At 36.8% G+C, this 25,031-nt stretch overlaps 1 protein-coding gene across 2 annotated transcripts in view; it reads left to right on the top strand.

The window, feature by feature from the left end:
- Positions 1-18,010: 18,010 nt before the first annotated feature.
- GABRA4 (gamma-aminobutyric acid type A receptor subunit alpha4) overlaps positions 18,011-25,031 on the top strand; it is a 196,245-nt gene continuing 189,224 nt past the window's right edge. The window contains exons 1-2 of one of the 2 annotated variants that reach the window (XM_074324636.1): positions 18,011-18,518; positions 18,893-19,011. In XM_074324636.1, coding sequence (XP_074180737.1) covers positions 18,433-18,518; positions 18,893-19,011 — 205 coding nt within the window. In that variant the 5' untranslated portion in view covers positions 18,011-18,432. The remainder of the gene's footprint in view (positions 18,519-18,892; positions 19,012-25,031) is intronic. The other variant, XM_019741054.2, reaches the window with a different exon arrangement.

Genomic DNA, 25,031 nt, shown 5'->3' with positions numbered 1-25,031 from the left:
AAAGAAGTTAAGTATCTTGCCAATATTCTGCAGTTAGTGATCAAACAAAAGCCTGTGTGTATGTGTATATAAAATAAATCATCAGATTTTGAAACTTTTTATTTTTTGTTGTTTATAGTTACTCTTTCCTATTTTATATATTTCGGTTTCCAGTTGTTTCTTATTTATTTCTTTGGGGTTAGCCCTTAGGTGGCTTCCTAAAGTAGCTGTCACAGTACAATTCTCCTAGAAGTCTATCTCATATTTTCTCAGGATTTCTCTGAAGTTATACTGCATGCAGTACTCAGTCAATTTTTAATCTTCCCGATAATTTAAGTAAATATGTGAATAATACAACCATCAGCTAAGCGTCATTGAAGGTGTGGATAATGTCACATGGTCGTCAGAGTCATAATACTTTTCCCTGACAGTTGTTATATCAAAAGCATGTTGCAAACACTCCTTTAGGGTTATTAAATGTTAACAGCAGCAGGAAATTTAACAATCTGACCCAACACTCTCATTTTAAGGTGAGAAACAGTGAGATACATAGAAACTATCTGGTGTGTAGAGGACACAGGTCTAGTAAAAGTAATTTCAGGTCAGTTAACTCCAAATATCTCTCTTTCAAATAACTCATTATCCCTTCTGCACTAAAAAAATAACACTAATAACAATTAATTCTGACATTCTCAATCTTTGCTTTTAAAATAGCCCATCTTATTTACTACAAGTTAAATTTTCTAATAACAGCAGGAGGAGGATTTTAGCACCTAGTTAAAAAACTGATTCTAGTCTCATTTCAACCAAGGCACATCATTTTGTTCATTACATAGTCTGCATAATAGAAATTTTGTCACCTAGGGGACAGTAAAGAACATTTCTGGATTTGATTTTTCTATTTTTCAGAAACTAAGTAATTTTATAATTCACTAAAATGTCACTATGTCACTTTAGTAATCAACTCGAATGATTATAGTTTTTCAAAAAATTCTATTAACTTATTATTAAAGAGCTAGAACATTTTTAATGATGGGAAAGAAAAAGTAATCAAAATAATGGGCTTGATTTTTTTCCCTTCAAAATCCAAGAATATGAATTTTTATACGGCAAAGAGTGAGACATTTTTAAAGAATCTTTGATTTTTGCAACCTGATTTATATTTTACCCCTGGGGACATAAGGAACCATGAACCTATCTCTTACTGTTATTATTTCTATTGTTTCTTCCTTCATTGAACTCCCTCCTCCATTGCAATGTACTTGGTATATAACACTGAACTGCTCTGATTTTTTGTATAAACAGAAGCAAGGCTTTTAGATGCTGGATTCTGTTTCTACCGTGCTTCTCTGTCCATTTCATCCCTGGGAATGTCAAGGTGTAATTTTCTCTAATATTCCAGTGGCTGCAGAATTGGGTTAAAACCTCTATTTGAACATTTTTCCCATAGTCCTATAGTTAGCTGGACATATACACGATGCGGCGTGACAATTAAGTTCACAAACTTGTTGCAATAATTTTGCTAACATTTTTTGATATTAGAGGAATTATTCATTACGAATTTGTACCAACTGGACAGTTAACCAAGTTTACTATTTGGAAGTGCTGAAAAGGCTGTGTGAAAAAGTTAGACAACCTGAACTTTTCGCCAACAATTCATGGCTCTTGCATCACAACAATGTACCAGCTGACATGGCACTGTCTATGAGGGAATGTTTAGCCAGTAAAATCACTGTATTGGAACACCCTCCCTACTCATCTGATCTAGTCTTCAATGACTTCTTTCTTTACCTGAAGATAAAGGAAATATTGAAAGGAAGCATTTTGATGACGTTCAGGACATCAAGGGTATTACAATGACAGCTCTGATGGCCATTCCAGAAAAAGAGTTTCAAAATTGCTTTGAAGGGTGGACTAGGCACTGGCATCAGTGCATAGCTTCCCAAGGGGTATACTTCGAAGGTGACCATAGTGATATTCAGCAATGAGGTATATGGCACTTTTTCTAGGATAAGTTCATTAACTTATTTGTCATACCTTCGCATTTTCCCTGCTAGGTTGTGTCCTCTTCTAGGAATAATATCTGTGACTGTATATAGCAAAAATCCTGGTACATTGTAGGAGATGAAAAAAACCCAAAAAACATTTTGAATAAATGAAGAGTGGAGTGAATAAAGATACACAAAGGCTGTATGAATTAGTGGAAGAACTTTCATGTATTTTCCCGTTAATCAGAGAGAGTAAACATATTGCAAGACTAGCCCCTGTGTATGCATTGCTTATACAGTACAGTGATGAACAGCAGACTAATCTCTATAAATTAAAGCAGACAATTAATGGCAACCCTTTTTAATCAATGCTCTGAAATCATTTGTTGTTTTTTCATCTTAGTTAGTGTGATGGTGTAACATGTTCTGAGCAGTAGAACGTCAAGAGAAATATCATGAGTTCCTTTTTGGCCAAGATGGTTAAATCCTGATGTACTTTCTCTTCTTTTCATCTTTCTTTTGCTCCAGCGAGGGTAGAAGGACAGGAGTCTGAGTGGAGCATGGGAAGCAAGAAGCTTGGATCCCTGAGTCAGCACTTCGAGGAATTCTAGGGATTTACCTGAATCAATGACATTGGGCCTCACATGAGGAAGAAATAAGCTTTTATCTAATTTTACTGTTTGTTGCTTATTGTAGAAGCATAAAAATGTATAAAAATGAGTAATCTCAAAAACATAAAGTTAGTATAAAAAGCAAATTGCATGATGATGCTGTATATAAAAATATTAAAAGCATGTTACATAATGTTATTTATTTTGAACACATATAGAATAATATATAAATAGGCATGAAAAGAGAATGACCAAATTCAATATGATGGTTACTTTTAAAGATAGAAAGACAGTTGTGGTAGAATACTCAGGAAGTTTCAACTGTATCTGTCAAGTTTTGTTTTTATTAAATTCTGAATCAATTTTGACAGATTTAGAATTTCATAAATTTATTGAATTTATAATTTAATAAAGCTAAGTGTGGAGCATGTGGATGTTTATTATACCATTCTGTTTCTTTCTCCCCGTATTTTGAAACATTAAAAATATCAACATTTAATGATTGGGAGGACTTTAGATAGAAGTCTATAAATCATGAATAGTTGGGGAGAACATTTAGACATATTAGTCAAATATGAAAACTTAGATTTAAGCACAAATCATAAAACTTGAAAAAGGGAAGTTTTTTCCCTTTACAGAGAAGTGCATTTTACTTAGAGAGTGTAAACATATGAGCTGCCCCAGAGTTGGAACAGTTTGAAAGAGACAAAGAGAAGCATGGATTAGTCATATTCATAAACCCCATCACAAGTTATTGGAACATACTCACCGTGGAGAGCAGGTATGCGTGCCCACAAGCCAATCTCCCTGGGAACAGTCTGGCCCATGTCTGGTGCATTCTCTGCTTTTCTGTAAAGCATGACTATTTGGCTCCACTTACGACCTCACGCTCATCCATTTCTGCACCTGGTTTTTAGCCTCAGGCAAGCAGTACAAAATGTAGATGTGCTTGGCTCAGCCCCACATCCATCTTGCTGCCAGCTTTCTTAGTATTTGCTGCCCAGGCAGTTCACAGCTGGGCTTAGTGTCTTTTGCAGCCCCCTCATCCTAGAGCAGGATCACAGTAGCAGTGTCCCTGTGTGTCTGCAGGCAAGCAGGAAAGAAGTACTGTGATCACACAGTGGAGTTCTTTTCTGCACCAGCAATGATAACGTGAGGTCTTTCTTTGACAAAATGGTTTTGGTTAGCAAACTGGCCCCGTCTTGTGAGCTGCAAGAAGAGTACATCTCTGCCTTTGCCTGTCAGAATCTTCCATGTTTATATAGAGGACTTAGCCGGGTTTAGTCACCATACTCCGTCCAGAAAGTCTCAGCACCTTACTCTCTCAAGCCTACGTCCTTGAAATAGCTCCTAATGTGCGGATGGTGGGACTTTGTACATTCTAAGCACAGGGGAGGGGGTGAGGAGTCTCCTAAATCTTGGTTCTACCCTAGCTCATGGGACAATTGGCAGTCACATCCTCTCTGTGACCTCCTCCAACACATTGCAAAGTCTTTAAAGGTTGTCTCTGGGCCACTAGCATCCACTGTTGCTAACTCTCCCCACTCAGTTGCACTTTCTTTCAAGATCAAGGTACCTTGATCTTTGAACTCCATCCACCATTGAAATTGCAAATTGTCTAATGCCCTCATTTTCACATGGACTACAACTTACTCACACCGAAGTGCTAACTCCTTAATGTTTTAACACTTCTAAGTTTTTTACCTCAAGCTGTAGAAAGACTTTCTCTTCATCAGTGGCAATGAGTTAGAAAAAAAGTTTCAGGCTCAAAAATCTAACGTGTTAGTTATTAATATAGCTAACACTTTGTTAGGGCTCACTATGTTCCAGGCACTCTTCAAATTGTTTTAACATATGTTCAATGCATTTAATCCCTATTAACAATTCTATAAAATAGGCACTACCATTGTCCTTATTTTGCAAATAATAAAAATGAATCCCAGAGTAGAAAAGCAATGTTCCCAAGGAGAAACAGCTAAAAAATGTGGGAGCCAGGATTACATTAGGTGAGAGACAATAATATTCCAGTTTTGGGGAGAAAGACACAGGAACTTTGCTGCATTATAATTATAATACGTTGATGGTATAATAATCTCACAACAATAAATGGTGTCAGGGAAATGAGCCAACATTTCAATTGATCATGTTTACTTACAATGACAAAATAGGTGCTTACCATATTGCCTTCATTAGTAGGTGACACAATCAATACTATGAAACCTATATAAATTTTATTAGCCAATGTCACCCCAATAAATGTAATAGAAAATGTAAAGGATCATTTTAAAAGTTCTTTCTGCTCTAATCATTTGTGGTTAGTTTTTTGGCTATACTTTATTACAGCTGTTAACATGATCATCTGATTATGTATTAAGCATTAAAAGAAGAAGAAGGAGAATAAGAAGGAGGAGGAGGAGGAGGAGGAGAAAGGAAAGACTGTTTCTAATGGCTACTGCTCAGCTTCTTAGTTTTGAGCCCTATTATTCAGCTGATTGTGAGCTGACTTGTGAGTCCTCCTACCGGTTGAACAGTCACCCCGCTTCAGAAGTGGACTCTCTTGATGATTCCGTTCTGGAAACAATAGTGTGTACTCAGATGTGAGGCAGATGGTAAAGTGGGAAGGGCTAAGAATAGCCTAATTGGCAGGAATGATGTGGCAAAGCCTAGAAGACCCCGCGCAGTGGAAGTAAGCTTTGAGGCTGACATAGAAAGACTCCCAGATACTGGGAGGAGCACATGGAGATCAGGGAGTGTAAACAACAAATTGGTTCTTGTGACGACTGATACCAAATATCTTAGTGAAATCTAACATCAAGGACAGTGTGCTCAACAGATGATCAGGCCACATCCTTGTGAGGACGAAGAGCAAGAAGCAGTCAAGGGCCCAAGTTGAGATACCGCAAGTTGTACCAGGAAACCTATAAAAATGGGAACTCTAATCCAAGAATTTGGAAGTTATGCATAGGGGGATTTCACACCCTGGGCAAAGAGAATAACAACAGGATTCAGGTTCAGGTCTAAGCTAGCAATGAGACTGAATGTCAGGGAATAAGGCAGAACGGGTGAGCAAGCTCACAATCATATAAACTGGAAGGGTAAGTTGCACTCTAGTCCCAGAGCATTCTGATGGAACTGCTTAAATAAATCCTGGCTTTGATATTGTTTCAAATGAGAAATTTTTGACCTCATCAATACTTCCAGACCTAAGCATTCCTTTTTCTTCTAGTTCATCATGAGAGACCAGAAGTAATTGATTTTGGTAGTAGCCATCATATGCCAATGCAGTTCCTGCTACATTGTCTTGTTACTTATCAAAGGGAGGTCAAGACTTTGTGCACCACTCACCGAGAAAGCTTCCTTGAATATGCACCAAAGCTAAGACTGGCTGGGAATCTGGAATGGAATTTCCACCTTTATCCAGAGGTTAGCAGAAGCCTGGTTGAAATATCACCTGTGGCAGGCAAATAATTCTTAGTTTATCTACAAGTGCTTGGGCAGCCCATCCAAATTTCTCATGGTGAGAACTGTTTGGCAAAGTCTTTTTATAAAAAGCTTTTAAAGTACAAACATTCATGTTTTAAAAATGCATGGAATTTGGATGAAATGTACAGTTGCTTACCAAATAGGAACCATCACTTCTTTTTTTTTTTTTTTTTTTTTTTTTTCATCTAGCCTAGAGACCACTGAATGTTTTTGGCTCACTTGTCCTTATCTAAAGGACCAGCCTTGAAACCCTCCAACTTATATCACCTCAACCGATTAACTTCTACTTCTATAATCAAATTCTAGAGCACCACTGGAGACAATCAACAATGACATAGATTGGTATGCTTCCTGGCATATGACCTCTGACACCATCTGGACCCTCAGGGTCACCCATCTTATATACCTCTTCTCAATCGTCTTAACCATAGTTTGTATAATTGGACGCATTAAATCTCAAATTCTATTTTTTTCTTCTTGAAAGAGTTAAAATTGATACTGTTTTGAACAGGGATATTTTAAGCTTAGTAAATGTTGTTGATTAATAATGTTGAAATAATTGTAGGTGTTATTCCTAAAATTATATCAATAAACCTGTAGAGTAAGGATATTATAATAGTGGTATTTTAAAAAGTCCAGATGTAAGGAAAAATAATTTATTTTTCCCAAATGATAATTAATACCAGAAGTTTAAAAGTTGGCATTCTTTAGCTTGTACGTAAGCTTTCTTTTCCTATTTCCTTGTGCAATCTCATCTATTCACATGATTTTACCACTTATAATCTCAAATGTACACTTCATGTCCAGAACACTGTGCTGAAATAAAGTGACTACAACACCCCGTTGGTTGTCTTGTAATCTTTATCCCCAATTTCCTGCCCTCATACCTCCTGTGTTCTGTAGTAAATGGTACCAGATCCCAGCATTTAACTCAGATAAAACCTAGGAGTCATTTCTTGTCAACAAATACCAACAGTGCCTATCTTGCCACCTAAATATTTCTCTAATCTTTTCCCTTTTTTAAAAAACATCCCCACTACCACTATTCTAGTTCAGGCAACCATCGTCACCTGTAGTATTGTGAGGTTTGCTAACTGGCCCCTGCCTCTAAGATGTAGATTTACTCCAAACTAGTCTTCTCTCAGGCTCACTTCCCTCACCCCACCATCACCACAGCTACAACCAGAATGACCTTTTTAAAATGCAAACTTAATTACATGGGTCCTAAGGTATATCCTTAATGTTCTCCCAATGCTGTTAGGATACAAATGCCTTAGTAGGGTGTAAGCCTCCCTCTGACCTAAATCCCACCTGTCTCTCTGACCTCTGTTCCGTCTCTCTCAACTTTTCTCCATTCTTTAACAGGATTTTATGGTTATCTATTTGTTATTAACTTCTACCTTAATTTCACCATGGTCAAAGAACACACTTGGTATGATTTCAATCCCTTGACATTTGTTTTCATTTGCTTTATACCTCAGCATGTGGTCAACTTGGGATAATGTTCCATGCCATTTGAAAAGAATATATACTCTGCAGTTGTTAGGTACAGCATTCCCCTATATTTTTTAGAGTATGTTAAAATCATCTATACATTTACAACATATTTTGCCTGATTTTGTCATTAGTTTTTGAGAAGGTATGTTAAAAGCTTCCACTGTGATTGGAGATCTTAGTTTTGTCAATGTTTTCTATAGTGTTTTTTTAAGCTATTAATCGAAGTATAAACAAATTCAGAATTATTACATTATTCTAAAGGGTTCACATCTTTTTCAATATACAACATTCACCTTTATCTCTAATAATGCTCCATGTATATACAATTTACTTTATTTGATACTAATATAGTGATAACATGGGTTATACATTACCTTAAAATTCTGTGTCTTTGCATTTGAAGTTAGTCTCTTTCAAGTGACATATACTTGAGCTTTATTTTCTTATTCAGTTTGACAATCTTTGTCTTTTAATTGTCATGTTTGCTTTTATATTTAATGTAACTATTGGATATTTGTGTTTAAATGGATCGTCTTACTACATTGACTATTTGTCCCCCTTACTCTACATTTCTGTTGGGTTCACACATGGCAGAATTTTGTGTTACAAGCAAAGTCATATAAGTTGATAATGACAGGTTAATTACAGAATCTTACACCAACCCAACATATGCTTTTCAATGCTTGGCCACTTGGCACAATTATTTTATTCTTTATAAAATAATCCCTTATTTTATAAACAGTTTGCCTACATAATACTTTACCATAATTCAAGTCATTGTAATCAAAGAAAGTGAAGCAATTTGATTTTGGAGTGATTTTGTATTCATGATGTAAGACAAACTAGAGATATAATAGATGTACCAGACCCATAAAAATAAAGAGTTCTATCTTTATGATTATTATAGGGTAATCCTTTTAGATTTTTTCATTTTTTTTGTTATTGCCAACTATCAGAATATATACTCTGGAATAGTGAAATAATATAATATGCTAAATATCTTTCCCAGGAGCCAGACTCTTTCAGGATAATACAATGAGGGCTCTGTCTGTGAGCATTAGGCAGCCTTATGAAATTTTTGAAAGACAATCCCAACCTAAAATCAAAGTCTATGGTCATTATTCAATATGGAAGAGGAAAGGAAAAACACATTTTTCATCATAATTCTGTTGTAAACAACACAATTGAAGGAATTTCATTCTCAAAGAACATCAAAATGAGTACAAAAAAGTTTAATTATATCAAGCAAAGGGAAAACAAAAAGAAATACTGCTTCTTTATTAGAAGACTTGGAAAAACGTAGTACCAAACATCCCCCCAAATACTTCAAAGTTTCAAGTAAATTAAAAACAGAATAATAAGAAACAAAAAAAAGGGGAGGGGGAAGAAAACCTTTATATTCATTAAAAAGGGGTTAAAATGCTGAGTGTTCGCTGTAAATAAGACTGAATAAAGGGCATGTTAAATGAAGATATTTAATGAAGTGAAGCTTCATATGTTGCAGCTTGCCTATTACTTTCAGACTTCTGTGAAGAGTCATAGCAAAGCCATTTTTGCCCTGTTTTTTTTTTTTTAATTAAAGTTTCTTGGGGTGACAGTTGTTAGTAAAGTTACATATATATTTCAGATGTACAATTCTATAGTACATCATCTACAAACACATTGTGTGTTCACCACCCAGACTCAATTCTCTTTCCATCACCATATATTTGATCCCCTTTATGCTCTTCTACTATCTCCCCTCTCCCCTTACCCTCTGGTAACCACTAAACTATTGTCTATGTCTATGAACTCTGTTTCTTTATTTGTTTGTCTTTTTCCTCTGTTGCTTTCAGTTGCCCAGTTTTAAAGAACGTGCAGTGGGAGAAGTAATGGTCTCAGTGACTGAAAAAAGGGGGGACATTTTTAGTGCTTGTATCCTCAGAAAGCTTTTAAAAGCTGACTATAAGTTAAGATAGACCATTGATAGTCTCTACAAATACAGAGATGTTTGCACTGCTTTACTATTTCCTCTTGAATTCCTATTCCTTTTAGCATCAAATAGTTTATTTTCAGATACTGTGCTCAAACCTCAAGTTTGTGACATTTTCAGCATTCGCTGAAATTTAAAAGCTAACTGAGTAGTTATTTCTTTACCAAGAATAACTTTTTCTTTTTTTTTCCTCTTAATCACTTCAGGAGAGTATCTGCGGGTGGGACATTACCCTGGGAAGCACAAAGCCATATTGTGTTTGGCCTCAGCCAGACCTGCCTTTGGCTTGTCTCTCTCTAGCTAAGTGACTGGCTCTGTCTGCTCTCTGGCTTCTCAGCACCCACTATTTATATTTATGCCTTAGCATAAATTACAAATCGCTACATGCCAGCAACCCATGGGAAATGCCAAAACTATGGAAACTATAAATGTTAAGGCTGCAAATGCCAAAAGCATTTTTTCCCCCTGAAGTATAATTTCTAAAGCTGAAAAAGCTGGATGATATAGCATCAAATACACATTCACAGAAGATAACTGGTTCTGGATTTTAACCAACATATCCTATTAAAAATGAATTTCAAAAGACTGTATCATCTGTTTTTATAGTGAAATCCATGGGTTTGGCCTCACACATAAGTGGAATAAGCAGTTAAAAAAACAAGGTGTGTTTGGAGCATCTCAAAAACTTCCTACTCAGCCCTAAAATATATCTCTTAATAACCAAAGATGCTAGAAATTATATCAGAGTCTATTCTGTTTGTAAAAAGTATTAATAATGATGTCCCATCACTCACTGTGTTCAGAATCTTAACGTGCATCCCTTGTATCTGCTTAGGGTAAATTTCTAGAACTGCTGGCACAAAATTCAAGTACTTAAAAATTTAAATATATTCCCATATTGCACTATAACATAATGAATGAGTTCCTAATTTGCTTGTAAATAAGTGTAGGCTGGGTCATGGATCAAATAGAAGATTCAAATCCCTAAAAGGGCATTTAATTTTTAGATCCAAAATCCAATGACCTAGAACTAAGTTTTCTCTTAAAATAAATTAGGGATTAAATTAGCAGAATGAAAAGCTCACTGAAGAAGTGTCAGAAGACAGGGATTCAAATCCTGATTCTGGTAGTTATTAGCTGTAGAAACTTGAGGAAGTCATATATTCTTTCTGAGCCTTAGTCTCATACTTAAAATTATGTAGGAAAATTAGGTGATTTCTCTGGTTCCATGTGGCTTTGCGATTCTACGATGGAAGAGGTCACTGAACATTTAATGTCTCCAAAAGGTCACTCAACATTTAATTTCTCCAAAATCTAACTCTCTCATTGTTTCAGTCTGTTAAGCCTAAAATGTGAGAGGTTTCCTGTTATTTAAATTTCCTAAGTGCAATGAATTTCCTGGATTTATTCCTTACATAAATATATATTAAATGCTTAGAACTTGGGTCTTACAAGAATAAATAAGGCACTAACCCTGTCCTTGAGAAACTCAGTCAAAAAAGAAGCCCTATGCAAATTATCTGCAGACAATACAACAATAGTTTATTTAAACTAAAATTTAAAAGATAAATCCGTACTTGCCAGGTCGGTAAAATGGAAGAGGGTGTTTCTTTGGCAAACAGCATGTGAAGATACATAGATGACTGAAATACTTAGTAAATTCAGAGAAATGGTTACATCTAATTTATCACTAAAAGAAAAAAGCATTGTTATGGTGTGTGTGTGTGTGTGTGTGTGTGTGTGTGTGTGTGTGTGTTAAAACAAACAGGTATGATGTAGAAGTCAAGCTATTCAGAAATTCAGACATTTATCAGACATTCAATTTTTGTCTATTGTGAATTGTTTGTACGCAATAAGTACTTTTTATTGTATAATTCTTTATTGCAAAGAAAGTCCAAATTCTTCTTTGGTTTTTATCCCCACACATTTTTTATTTCATCAGTAATAACAAAGTTCTTCTCTGTGTTCTTCAGTATGATATTCAGTTCCTTTAACTCTCTTTTAAAATAATGGTTAATGCCACTCCATGCAGTAGCCACCAGATGGTAATGAAGAGCAGTCTGGCTTCGTGGTCTTTTGAGGCTCAAATACAGCACCATTGTTATCATGTTGATTCTGCACAGGTTTGTATGGAAAATTTAATTCCAAATGCGCGTAGGCTGGATGGCAGGCTGGTCTACACCTGTAATACTTGATTATGTACTTTGTGTGAATCTGAAATGGGAATCTGTATTGAGATTTTTAAAATATTGAAAAAAAACCCCACATATAAATACCAGCATTATGCTTTTCTTTTAAGGTTTTTGTTATGTAAACAACTTGAAGGGCTAAAATATATATGTGTAGAATGATTAATGAAAATAAATACATCCATTAGACTAATTCAATGTCTTCTGTTTATGAACATATTTGAAGTGGGAATCTCTTCAAATCACTAGTAAAAATACGGATACAATGAAAATATAAACAATAAAATTGCATGAAATACACAACACATTCCCCATCTTTGCTTCTTGGTCTTCTTTAATTGCCAAATATGTTGACTCACTGTTATTTTCTCCAAAGCTTATAAAGCAAATGGCAATATTTATGGTAATATTTCTTCAAAGGCTTAGGCTATTTTTTTAAAGAAAGTTAAATAATGTTTTATTTGAATAATTGCACTGTATGTAATTTGTTTCATTTTTGGCTAGTGTTTTGTAATCTCCAAAATTTCTATAATGAGCATATATTATTTGACTGATTAAAAAGTAAAAAGGATAAAATTCAAATACAGTGATTAATTTAGAACCAAAATTATGGCTCACATATGATAACTTTTATAAATGCTCACATATCATGAGTCCTTACCTCTGTTACAATAAAAACTGCTCATACTAAGAGCAACAATGACAAGATTCTGTAATAATTTCATACCACTTTTTTGGGAATGATTCCATGGCATTTGAAAGGCAAGACAAATTTTAACTTGTTGAATGAACACAGCCATTAAATGTTATTCGTACCCAAAAGTTTCAATAAACATTTAATCTTGTATCCCCATCCAGTTGTGTTAGATTAGGGTTCTCCAAAGGAACTGAATGAATAGGAGGGAGGGAGAGTAAAAGGGAGGGAGGGAGGGTAAAAAAGAGGGAGAGAGAGAGAGAGAGAGAGAGAGAGAGAGAAGGTCAGCAGGCTGGCAACCCAGGGAAGAGTTATGGTTCTTGTCTAAGGGTCCTCTGCTAGCAGAGCTCCCTTTTCCTTTGGGGAGGTTAGTCTTTTTTCTATTAAGTCCTTCAAATGATTGGATGAGGCCCTGTGCACATTATGGAGGATAATCTACTTTATTTAAAGTCTTCTCAAATGTTAACCTCATCTAAAAGAAAATAATACCTTCACAGAAACATCTAGAATAATGTCTCACCAAATATCTGGGTACTGTGGCCAAGTCAAGTTGACACATAAAATTAACCATCATATCACTGTTACAAAATGTTATTTGAATTTTCTACGAAATATTTCAGTCATACAAAAAGTACATATGAGGGCTAGTCTTTCAAGATAACCACCCAATGAGCCATGTCTCCCAATGATTATATCTTTGTGCATCTCCTCCACACAAATCTGGTTTGGTCGTGTAACTTCATTTGACCAGTAGAATTCAGTAGTGGTGTCACTCTATGACTTATTCTTAAGAAGTCTTGTAGCTTCAGCTGAACTCTTAAAATGCTTGCTTTGGGGAAGCCAGCTGCCATGTAAAAAGGCAGACTATGCTAAGACCATCATGTTTTGAGGAAACCAAGCTAACTAAATAAGAAGGGAGAGAAAAAGAAAGGGAGAGCATTTTAGTCAACCTTCCAATGGTTCTACATATCCCAGCTGAGGCGCCAGTCTTATGAAGCAATAAGCTATCTTCAATGGCCAGTTCTGTCAAATCTTCAGATGATTGAACCCCCAGCCATATCTAATCGCTACAGGGTGAGTCATTTCCAGGGAGAATCACCAGATGTGTCTGTCAAACCATGAATACTGAGCGATCATCATAAATTGTTTCAAGCCAACAAGTTTTGTAATGATTTATTATACAGAAATGGATAACCAGAATACAAAAAGTAACATAATAAACATGCAAATCCTTGTCACCGGATTTGTCAAGATTTAACATTTTGTCATTTTTGCTTCATATTTTTTTAATGAAATCAAGCGTTACATACTATGCTTCTCCAAAAATAAGACCTAGCTGGACAATCAGCTCTAATGCATCTTTTGGAGCAAAAATTAATATAAGACCCGGTCTTATAGTATATTATATAAGACAAAAAGACACATTAGAGCCGATTGTCTAGGTAGGTCTTATTTTCGGCGAAAAAGGGTTAATAGTTGTAGTAGCCAATGTTCCTTTCTCTTATTCCGTTCCTCTTTCTTTCTCTCCACAGACACCCATTATCCTTAATTTCGTGTTAATTTTTCATGCAGCTTTCATATCACTGCAGATATACCAATAAACAATGTATATTATTTTTCATGTTTTAAAGGTCCTATGAATAATATTTTACTGAAGGTATCATTTCACCCCTTGTATTTTGCTTACATTGTATTCTTGACATATATCCATATTGATGCTTATACCTAATTTCCTTAATTTTAATTGCATTATAGTACTCCATTTATACTACAATAGAATATATCCATTTCCCTGTTAAAAAAACATTTAATTTGTTTTTAATTCCCCACTACTACAAACAATGTACTGTTTTTTTAGGTTCCTCCTTATGAATATATTTGGGAGTTTCTATAGCCTATAAAACAGGCGTGGGATGGCTTAATTATAGGGTATGATCATAATCAACTTTAATATATTGCCAAATGGCTTTCCAAATTGGTGACGTTAGTCCCATACCACTCTGGAAACAAGATATAACACAGACAGAGAAAGACAACTACTGCATGATCTCACTTATATGTGTAACCTGAAAAAGTCAAACTCATAGAAACAGAGTAATTGGTGGTTTCCAGGGGGTGGGGGTGAGGGAACTGTGGAGATGTTGGTCAAAGGGCACAAATTTTCAATTATAAGATGAATAAATTTGAGGGATCTAAAGTGCATTATGGTGACTGTAGGTAACAATACTGTCTGTAGTGTATACTTGAAATTTGCTGAGAGAGTAGATCTTAAATTTACTCAAAAGGTAAGTATGTTATGTGATAGATGTGTTAACTACCCTTATTGTGGTAATCATTTCACAATATATACATATATCAAATTGAAAACAAACAATAAAGATAAAGAAATTTTCTCAAAGTAGTTCTCCAGGGAAATGGAATCAAATTTTGACCTTTCCGTTTTCTGGTCATGTAACCATGAGCAAATTACTTAACATTTTTAAGCTTCAGTTTCCTTATCTGTAAAATGCAGGAATTCATATCTAATCACAGATGTGTTTTTCTGAAATTTTAAGTGATATTAGCTATTAATAAAGAATAATAGGTATTATTCTTATAATAAATATTATTATTATCATCATCAATATTACTATTGTAAGCCTTTTTGGCTTAATGGAATTTACAAACTCATTGTATGTATATTACTTTCATTTTGTTTCCTATATCACCACTGTTACAGGCTCAAATGTGGCCCCTGCCCCAAATTCACAGTTTGAAGTCCTAACCCGCAGTGCCCCAGAATGTGGCTCTATTTGGAAATAAGGATTTAAAAAAGATAATTGGGTTAAAATGAGATCTTTAGGGTGGGCCCAAATCCAATATGACTGGTGTCCTCATAAGAAGAGGAAATATGGACACAGACAGACATACATGCATAAAGAAAAAAGAGCATGTGAGGACACAGTGAGAAGACACCATCAATAAGCTGTGGAGAGAGGCCTTAGAAGGAACAACCCTGCTGAACCTTGATCTTAGACTTCAAGCCTACAGAATAGTGAGAAAATTCACTTTTGTTATTCAAACTAAAAAAAAATAAAAGAAAGAAAGAAAAAGATAAAAGACAATGTGTTTATCACAAAGTAGGCACTTGGCAACAAATTTACAATAAGTTTAATTTGGGGCACTATTGGAAATGCATAAATTGACCTTATCAGATGCTGAAAAAAAAATCTATCACTTGATAATAGTGTTTTTTCCCCAAATTAAAACACACACACATATAAACAAATACAATCAAGGGAATATTCCTTCTAATACTTAATACTCTATGTAAAGTTTATAGGACTCTCTCTCTCTCTCTCTCTCTCTCTCTCTCTCTCTCTCTCATCATGGCTCTTTGAAATCAGCTATAAAGTAATCCTTCTGAAATTACTCTGAGAACTCATTTCAGAATTTAAAGTCTAACAAATAAAATAACACTTCACACATTATTAGCCATTTGCAAATGAACCTACAAAGTATTTATAAAATTCATTACTTGGATTCCAGGCCCTTAAAATATATATTTTTTTCTACTTATTATAAAACATTGGACTTTTATAAAAACAAAAGCTGATATTAGAGAGCTAGTATTTCTTATTCTAATTTAAATTAATGAGGGATTTTGAAGACTATTAACTATGGATATATTTTCTTCAATGTCTAACTTGATCATGGACAATTATAAAAACATTTCATTAATTAGGCAATAAAAATACCTACTATAATAACTAACTTTCCAAAACTTTCCAAATTTTGTGCACAGAAATTATTCAGATAGGATACAAATACTGTCCAGATGTCAGTTTCTTTCAAATAATCACATTGACTTAATTAAATCTGCCTTAACTATATGGCAAAGAAAAATAATTACGTATTTTGGAAGCAGTATCAACTGATATTATGAAATGTTTGATCAAATAGACTCTGTTAAATTACCTCAGATTATTATTTTTATGTAGTAACCATTAACAATAGACACAGTTTTTAGATGTCTTAAGAATGAATATAAAAGTCTTTAACTAGACAATGATAATATGCCAGCATACAGGTAAAATTTCAGTGGAAGCATTGTTTTAATACCAATAAGGAAAGTCGTGACTGAAGAGCATCAAATCAATTCTTCTCCTATCTTGAATATATGGGACAAAGAAATGCATTAACATAAAAATAGTTGATAGCTTCTATATTCCTGAAACCAAAATCTTTCAACTGGTCTATAGCCACAAACCTCCAGAATTTAAAGCAGTAAATCACATTGTTACCTTCTTCAAATGGCTAAAATGGCTCAATATTTATCAGAAATAATTAAAGGAAAGAAAAAAAAACAAACAGGTTAAGCCCTTTCAAATTATCCATTTTATTACCACACAAAATTTTTGTGTATCCAGCTAGTTGGTCATTTGATAAGTTGACAATAAATACCCTCAAAGGAAACTCAGTATCTACATAATAGTTGATAAAAACTGCCAAAGGGAAGGTTATCAAATAGGATAGAGGTGATTGTCACACATTAGTTACAAATGTTTGTTCACCTGTTTGGTTGAGTGTTCTATTATATGTGTTATCTTTTACATTAAAACATTATTCCGTAATATAGTTGTCCATGGTCTTTGGGAATCTAATGAAGGTTATAAACAGTCCCACAGAAAAAAGCACATATTTACATGAATACAACATTTTATATTCATTTTCAGGGAATTTCATAGTCATTGTGGACGCTGAAGATTCCATCCTAAGACTATCTGTATTATTTGCATCCAACCATAACAGATATAAACCTTTACGATAAATTTATAATATGTGTCTGGCTTAACATAATGATGTTTGGGGTAGTATACTTGGACCCAACAGAAATTATACTAAAAACAGCAATCAAAGACTTATGTTAAACTTAAAGAAGTTAGAAATAAAATTCTCTCTCCTCTCTCTCTCTCTCATACATACACACTCACACCATTTCCCCCCCTGTATCTCTCCTCTCCCTCTCGCATCCATCCTGTCCCCCTCCCTAAAGCAGTCAACCTCTGGAATTCAGTCTGCTCTATTATGAAATAAAAGAGTGTATGTCGAATGTCACAAGAAATGAAAATAATTTTGTCTCCACCGCTTCCCTCCTCTCCAGAAAAGGATGGAGCAGCAAAGGAGGGCCTGTGTGTGCGGGGCGCGGGGGGGAGGAGTAAAGAAATTGGATATCTTCTCAGCAACAGCTTGGGAAATGCGTTGACTGCAGCGTCAAGTCCACTTCCTAACAGTTTGCGACAGTCCGCTCAGCGAGTTGCAATCCCTTTTACCAGGAAGAATCCTCTTTCGCCATCCCCACCCCGCCACGCAGCACCCGAAGAGGAGGGTCTCAGAGGACGTTTCGGTCTAGACTTGATCCCTTCTCCTCATCATGGTCTCCCACCCCTCCGCCCAGCCATCGCTGACATCCCACCCTTTCTCCACCTCCAGCCTTGAAAATGGGTACAAACAAGTCCTCCAACAACCTAAGGAGGGAGGAGCTTGATTGGTTGGATCCAAATCCCAGCGGGAGGGAGGGGGACCAGGAGGGAGACGTGGAGGCCAGGCACTGCTGTGGAAGGGACGCACCTGGGGTGGGGGTGCCGCGGCCCCGAGGGGGGGTGGGAGACCCTGGTTCTGCACCCCAAAGTTAAAGGTCTGACAAAAACTTGCTCAGTCTCTCGGTGAAAGCGCTCCCCTGTTAACCCCGGAGGCTTCAGAGTGCGGGCACGAAAGGGTGTTGAGCGGTATATATAGCTCTCCATAGACACTGAGAGCTCAGCGAGGAAAAGGAGGGGGCGAGGAAAGGCAGGTTCCGCCTCCCCCTGGCCCGCGTGCACACACGCGCCCACCGCGGCTCGGGCTGGCTGAGCGCGGGCGAGTGTGAGCGCGAGTGTGCGCACGCCGCGGAGAGCCTCTGCCCTCGCCTCGCACCCTTCTCAGGGCATCTGGAGAGCCTGGAAACGTGAACAGTCTTAAAGTATGGCATGTTGCAAAGATGGTTTCTGCCAAAAAGGTACCCGCGATCGCGACGTCCTTCGGGGTCAGTTTCGCCCTCCTGCACGTCCTGTGCCTGGCGGCTTGGTGAGTTCCATGGGGTACTGGGGGCAAGGAAAAGGTGGAGAAGTGGCCGGTTCCTGCCCCCCTCCGGCCAACCGCCCCTCCCAGGGCAAACCAGACCCTCTTGGCCCCCCTGTAAGGTTAGGGGCCGGAGCCAGGCTTTTCTGTGACGGCGTAGACGCGGAGAGTAGAGAGGCCACCGGGTGCAAGAAGAGTGTGTATGCTGGGATGCGTGTGCGCGGGGTGCGTCTTTCCTCCCAGTGCCTTTTCCTCATCCCTCAGCTTTGCCTCTTTTAGCTTGGGGCAGGCGACTCTTTCACTAGAAGATAAACCTGTTTCCACCTGTTCTGTGAATCTTAAAATAATCCCCATCCACCCTCATATTTTTGCGTTCGCAGTTTAAACGAATCCCCAGGACAGAACCAAAAGGAGGAGAAATTATGCCCGGAAAATTTTACCCGCATTCTGGACAGTTTACTCGATGGTTATGACAACAGGCTGCGTCCTGGATTTGGGGGTATGAACGATTTCAAACGCTCAAGTGTGTCCTGTCTGTCCCTCTCTCGGTCTGCCTGTCTGTCTGTCTGTGGGAAAATCATTAGGTATGCCTCGCGTGTAAAAATGAAAAATCTCTCTCTCTCTCTCTCTCTCTCTCTCTCTCTCTCTCCCTCCCTCCCTCCCTCCCTCCCTTGCTTCTCCCTCCCTCTCTCCCCCTTTCTCTCTCCCTCCTTCTCTCCCTTCCTCCCCTCTCTTGATATGATCTCTGACAGGAAGACCGCCCCCAACCATACTTTTCCTTTTCCCTGCCCCCTCAGAAGCTGCGCTTCTCCCCCACACTAATTACCTCCCGAGACCTGACTGCTGGGTGGGGGAGGTTGGAGGGGGAGAGTCAAAAATGGGGACTCAGGGCTCAGGTACCCTGCCACTCTGTGCCTGAGAATGGGGTTCCCCTGAACTTGGCCATTTAGCTCAGAGCAGGTTGCACTTGAGGCATCTGATCCAAAGTCCCCTGTCCTCCCACGTGGTGTCTGTCCTTCTGCCAAAACCTCGGCCTTGTTCTACCTAGGACATGAAACTGGGGCAGGAAGCTGCCAGCTCTGCTAGAGAACCCAGTCCTTCCCTCTTCTCTTCTACAGTGGGATGAAATTTTATCTGGGGAGTGGCATTTGCTTCCCTCCTAAGACTTTGGAGTCAGTGGTGTTTCAGCTTTATTTCTTACTTCAATAAATATTTATAAAAAGTCTAATAGGAGTGCATCCATAACAGTATTGTTGCTCTTTTTCATATTCATATTCCCTTTGCTTGTGTAATGAGAATCTGTGTGTGGCAATCATTGTGCTAGGCACTAGGTTCACAGAAATCTCAAGAAAATAATTCTTAACCTCAAACATCTTCTCAGTACAATTCAGAGAAGACAAGTGACTTCATCAGATTTGTGGGCCCAGGTCTTCTGACCCACAAGTCCCTGTTCTTTCCACTACATTGAGCTTGATAGGCCTTAGAATTAAATTGAAGATATAAGCTCTGTTTTAAAGGAGCTTATACTCTTCTAGTAGTAATAGTAACATTAATGACAACTAATATTGTATTTATTTAAATTTTCATATATGCCAAGCATTTTATAGATGTTACTGTTTAACCCTAACAACCCTTAGAGAAAGCTATTTCTATCCCCATTTTACAGATGAAGAAATTGAGGCTTGGGTAGTTAAGTAACAGGTCCAAGTTCACAGTTAGTAAGGGGCGTGGGGCAAGATGTGAACCCAGGTCACGTTGTGCATTGAAAAAGTCAAACCCATGCAGATTGGGAGGATATCAGATGCTATAAAATGACATAGTATATATCATAATAGAGTATAATATACAATGTAATATAATATATAATAATAGAGTGTATAACATAATAGAGTATAATATAATATATAATATATTATATAATATGATATATTATATAATATAATGTAATATAATAATAGAGTATATGAAAGAATAGAGTATAATATAATATCACATAATATTAAACACAGAGAAATTTAAGCTTCCCATTGAGGATGTGTAGGAGATAAGATGTTGATGGGAGAATGGAGAAAGTGAAAAGGGAGTAGGACATTCCTGTGAAAGAGGACAGAATTAGACATGATTTAGGAGTGTGGTCCTGGGTTAGAAAGAAATGTTGGAGATAAAATAAAATTGGATAGAGTAAAGCTGAAGTAGAGCTGGATGGAGTCTATCTGGTCTTGTTCTTCTCGTTTAACAAATGAAGACACTGAGGATTAGAAATGGAAAGTGATTTATACATGGACACATAGCATATCAATGATAGGCTGGGATCAGGTCAGGTCTTCTGATCCAAACCACTCTTTTGTGGATTTTATTGAGGTTATGGTGAGCCATTGAGGGTAGTAATTGAGTCTTTGTGTGTTGACAGTGGTAAAGATGAGTGAGAAGGATGAAAGATGCTCCTGGTTCTTTTCACATTGCCTCTCCAGGGAGGCATGCTCAGCACTGCATTGGCTTTTATGCAAATCGGAAAAGAGGCTTTCTTACAGAAGTGAATCATTTATCAATGCACAATCGTTCATAAGTGACTGGGAAATTATCACTTTAGATCAAACATAATTTTGTGGAGAATGTTTCAGATAATATGATACCATTTAAATCCATATTTTGTCAATAAAAGAGGATTTATCTGCTCATAAAAGTTTTAAACTTGACATTTCAAGTAAAGAAAAAATAACAGGAGTATCAAACTACATGTTGTTTAAATATTCATTAAAGAATTGATGTACCTGAACATAAATTAAAGTGAAAATTTGTAATTGAAACTACATGGTTTATTATTAAATATTGAAAGCTAAAATAATATCTGCCCAGTTGGTTATGATGCAAGTTATAATTCAGAAGAAAGAAGGGATCATTATAGATGGATCCTTTTTAGGAACTGCCCTCTCTCATTATATTATATAGATAATAAAATGAGTGAAATCAATCTATGTAAGCCATCACTGGATTTTAGTTAGTACTGAAGTACAGCCGAAATGTCTCAAAGGTACTATTACATCTCAGGTGTCACTACCTAGTGATTTGCATTACCTACCTGAAGATACTTTTATAGCTTTATGGGAAGGGGTTAAATTCACCTTACTTCAAGTGTTAGCAGTTAATTTATAATTAAAAATTTACTATAGAACAATTTTTGGGGGGTTATGCTCATAAATATTTGCGGTAAATGTGATTCATCTTTTAGAAGTGGGTCATTCTCTCTAAGTGTGTAGTATTCCAAATGTGACAGAGGAATAGTAATTCTCACCTGCAGAAAATGTGTAATCTGTTTATAGGATGTTGTAAATGAAATATGATTAACAGAAAATAATAGGAAAATTCATTCTTAGCATAGACTCTTGGATGCCACAAGTTTGTACCCTTCTTTGACATTTTATAGTTTGTGGAAAGTTTGGAATTTTAAAAATAAAACAAAAACAGTTCATATTTTGACCAGTATGCTATAAATACATAGGATTTACTTCCTGGTTCCTTTTATCCTATCTACACCCTTTGTGGAGCATTTACTTTCTATCTGTTTATACTACTTAGCTGTGTTCCATTTAAAATAAAGCTAAAAGCAAAGATTTGAATTGAAATTGGATGGTTTGTGATTGCTCAGTAGGCCAGGAAGGGGTTGAAATAGATTTGGAAACTAAATTACATATTTTTAACTCAGCGGCACAGCTTGCAATGGGGGGAATAAAAGGAACTGAAATAGTTCTCTTCTTTTCATCCCTCCAGGATCTCCTCTCCCTTGTTTCCCACATTCTCCAATTGGAGAAGAAAAGGGGGAAAGGTGAGAAGAGAAGGAAGGAGACATGGTGAGAAAAGCTAGATTGGGACTTCTGAAGGGGTAAAGTTCTTTCAGCCTCTGACAAATCAGTCTGCCAGCATCCTGAAGTAGCTTGCACCTGCTTAGAAGGGGCACACAAGTAAACCCTTCTACAAAGGAGCTAGAAAATCACCCCCCCGCCCCCCGTGCTCTTATCTACTTTTAACACTGTTATAAACCTTCTTAAAAATGCATAGCTAGAGTACTAACCACCAGGACATAGTTTAGGAAGCCAGCCCTTACCCGTTTTTCGCTTACCGAAGGGTTACACAACCTTTTGTTCATCTCAGCTTTTGGAGGCACATGATTTGGAATCATAAACACTTCAAATATAGATGACTGTCTTAGATCATCTTTCACAACCTCTTTGAAATTGGAGTGGAGCATTAAGGTGAATTTTGCAAGCTTGCTCACTAACATAGTAGGATTTCACATTAGTGGAGTCCTTCACAATATCTACAGTTAGATATTGTCCTTCACATACAGTATCTAAGATTATTGCAACAACACAAAAAGATAAGCAGGGCAGGCATCATTTCTCTGTTAGAAAGGAGGCAGAGAAAAGCTCCAAGGAATTGCTCAAGAACCCTAGTAACTGACAGGGCCACAACTCACACTTTCATCTTTAAACCCTTAGTCAGGTAGCTGGTCTATTGCTACGTCCACTTCTAAGGCTTCCTTGCACCTTTCTGTTTATCGAGAGTCTAATTTTCATTAACATTTCTTCATGTTACTAAGTAAGTAGGTCACTAAAATAAGCAAAACTACATTTTCCCCAAAGGACTAAAATGAGAACTTTTATTTTAAAGCTTTAATAACATTTTAAATGGAAAAGCAAACATGGAGAAGTGTATATACACTTAGGTAAATTTGGATTATTTTTTTTCCACACACATGAAACTATCCTTGCAATGTTTTCAATTAATCTATATCACAACCTAAAAATTAAATTTAGGTGCAATGCATTAGCTTTATTATTTGAATATCAACAGAGACAATATTTTACAAAATATATAGATGAAAAGGACTCTTTAAATCCACAGGGCAACATAAAAATAAAGCTTCGTTCTCTTCTGATTTGTCATAGTCATCCATTCATTTGCTGAAGCAATAGCTATTTAGAGACTACTATGTATCAGGAACAGTGTTAGGCTGTGAAGATATAATTTTGAATCAGGACGCAGGCCCTCATGAACTGTACAACTAAATAGTGTAGAGAGATAAAAATGACAAATAAACAACAAAATAATTAAAGATAACGCTATGGGACAATTCAATAACATTGCAAGACAGAGGATAAATAGGGTGAGGGATCTAGTTCAGATGCAGTGGTCAAGGAAGTCTTTAAAGCAGAGACCTCAAAGTGCCAGACCAGGACATGGTAAACAAAAGTTGTTCTTATGCAGGAAAAAAAAAAAAAAAAAGTAAGTGCAGAAATCCTAAGGCAGCTAATAGATTAGTGTGAGTTAGACAGTGAAGGGAGTTCAGCGTGCCTTAGCCAGAAAGCCAGAGGAAGAATTTCACAGGACTAGCTTGGCGTGGTGAGCTGAGGCCAGATCAGGCAAGATCTTTGAGGATCCTGTAAAGGAGCTTAGATTATTCTTTTAGTGAACTTGGAAGCATTTGGAGTTTTTTAGGTGGAGGGAAAGACATTGTGTGACTTAGATGGTAGGGTGACACCTCTGGCTGTAGCATAAAGAAAAACTTAGATAAGGAGGTGGGGCAATATTGGAAGCTAGGTGACAAATGAAGGAGCTCTTTTTTGGTCCTCTCCATTAAGTAATGGTGGCTTGGAATAAGGTGGTAGATATAGTAAAGATGGGTATAAATGGATACAAGTAAGATATATTTAGGAGGTATAATTCAACAAAGAATTGGTGATGGATAACATATGGATGGTAAAGGAAAGGGATGAAATAAAAAAATGATTTCTGGATTTTTATTTTGAGAAGCTGGGAAGAGGACAGTGCTATCTAAACTGGGGAGGACTGGAGGAGGAACAGCATGGGTGGGGGTAAAATCAAGAATATATGTTTGGATGTATGAAGTTTAGGATACCTGTGTGACATCTTAGCGGTTGTACTTGTCTGGATATCAAAGGAGAGTTTTGTCTGGAAATATACAAGAGAGTCATCAGCATAGGAGGTCAGACAACTAAGTTCATGAACTTGTTACAACGATGTTGCTAACCTTTTTTGATATCAGAGGGATTATTCATTATGAATTTGTACCAACTGGACAAACAGTTAACCAAGTTTACTATTTGGAAGTGCTGAAAAGGCTGCGTGAAAAAGTTAGATGACCTGAACTTTTCTCTAACAATTCATGGCTCTTGCATCACGACAATGCACCAGCCCTCATAGCACTGTCTATGAGGGAGTTTTTAGCCAGTGAACAAATAACTGTATTGGAACACCCTCCCTACTCACCTGATCTGGTCCCCAATGACTTCTTTCTTTACCTGAAGATAAAAGAAATATTGAAAGGAAGACATTTGGATGACATTCAGGACATCAAGGTTAATATGACAACTCTGATGGCCATTCCAGAAAAAGAGTTCCAAAATTGCTTTGAAGGGTGGACTAGGTGCTGGCATGAGTGCATAGCTTCCCAAGGGGAGTACTTCGAAGGTGACCATAGTGATATTCAGTAATGAGGTA

The sequence above is a fragment of the Rhinolophus sinicus genome, linkage group LG02, assembly GCF_036562045.2.
Source record: "Rhinolophus sinicus isolate RSC01 linkage group LG02, ASM3656204v1, whole genome shotgun sequence".
NCBI lineage: Eukaryota > Metazoa > Chordata > Mammalia > Chiroptera > Rhinolophidae > Rhinolophus > Rhinolophus sinicus.
The sequence above is the reverse complement of the archived record's forward strand: the minus strand, read 5'-3'. Positions and strand labels throughout refer to the sequence as shown.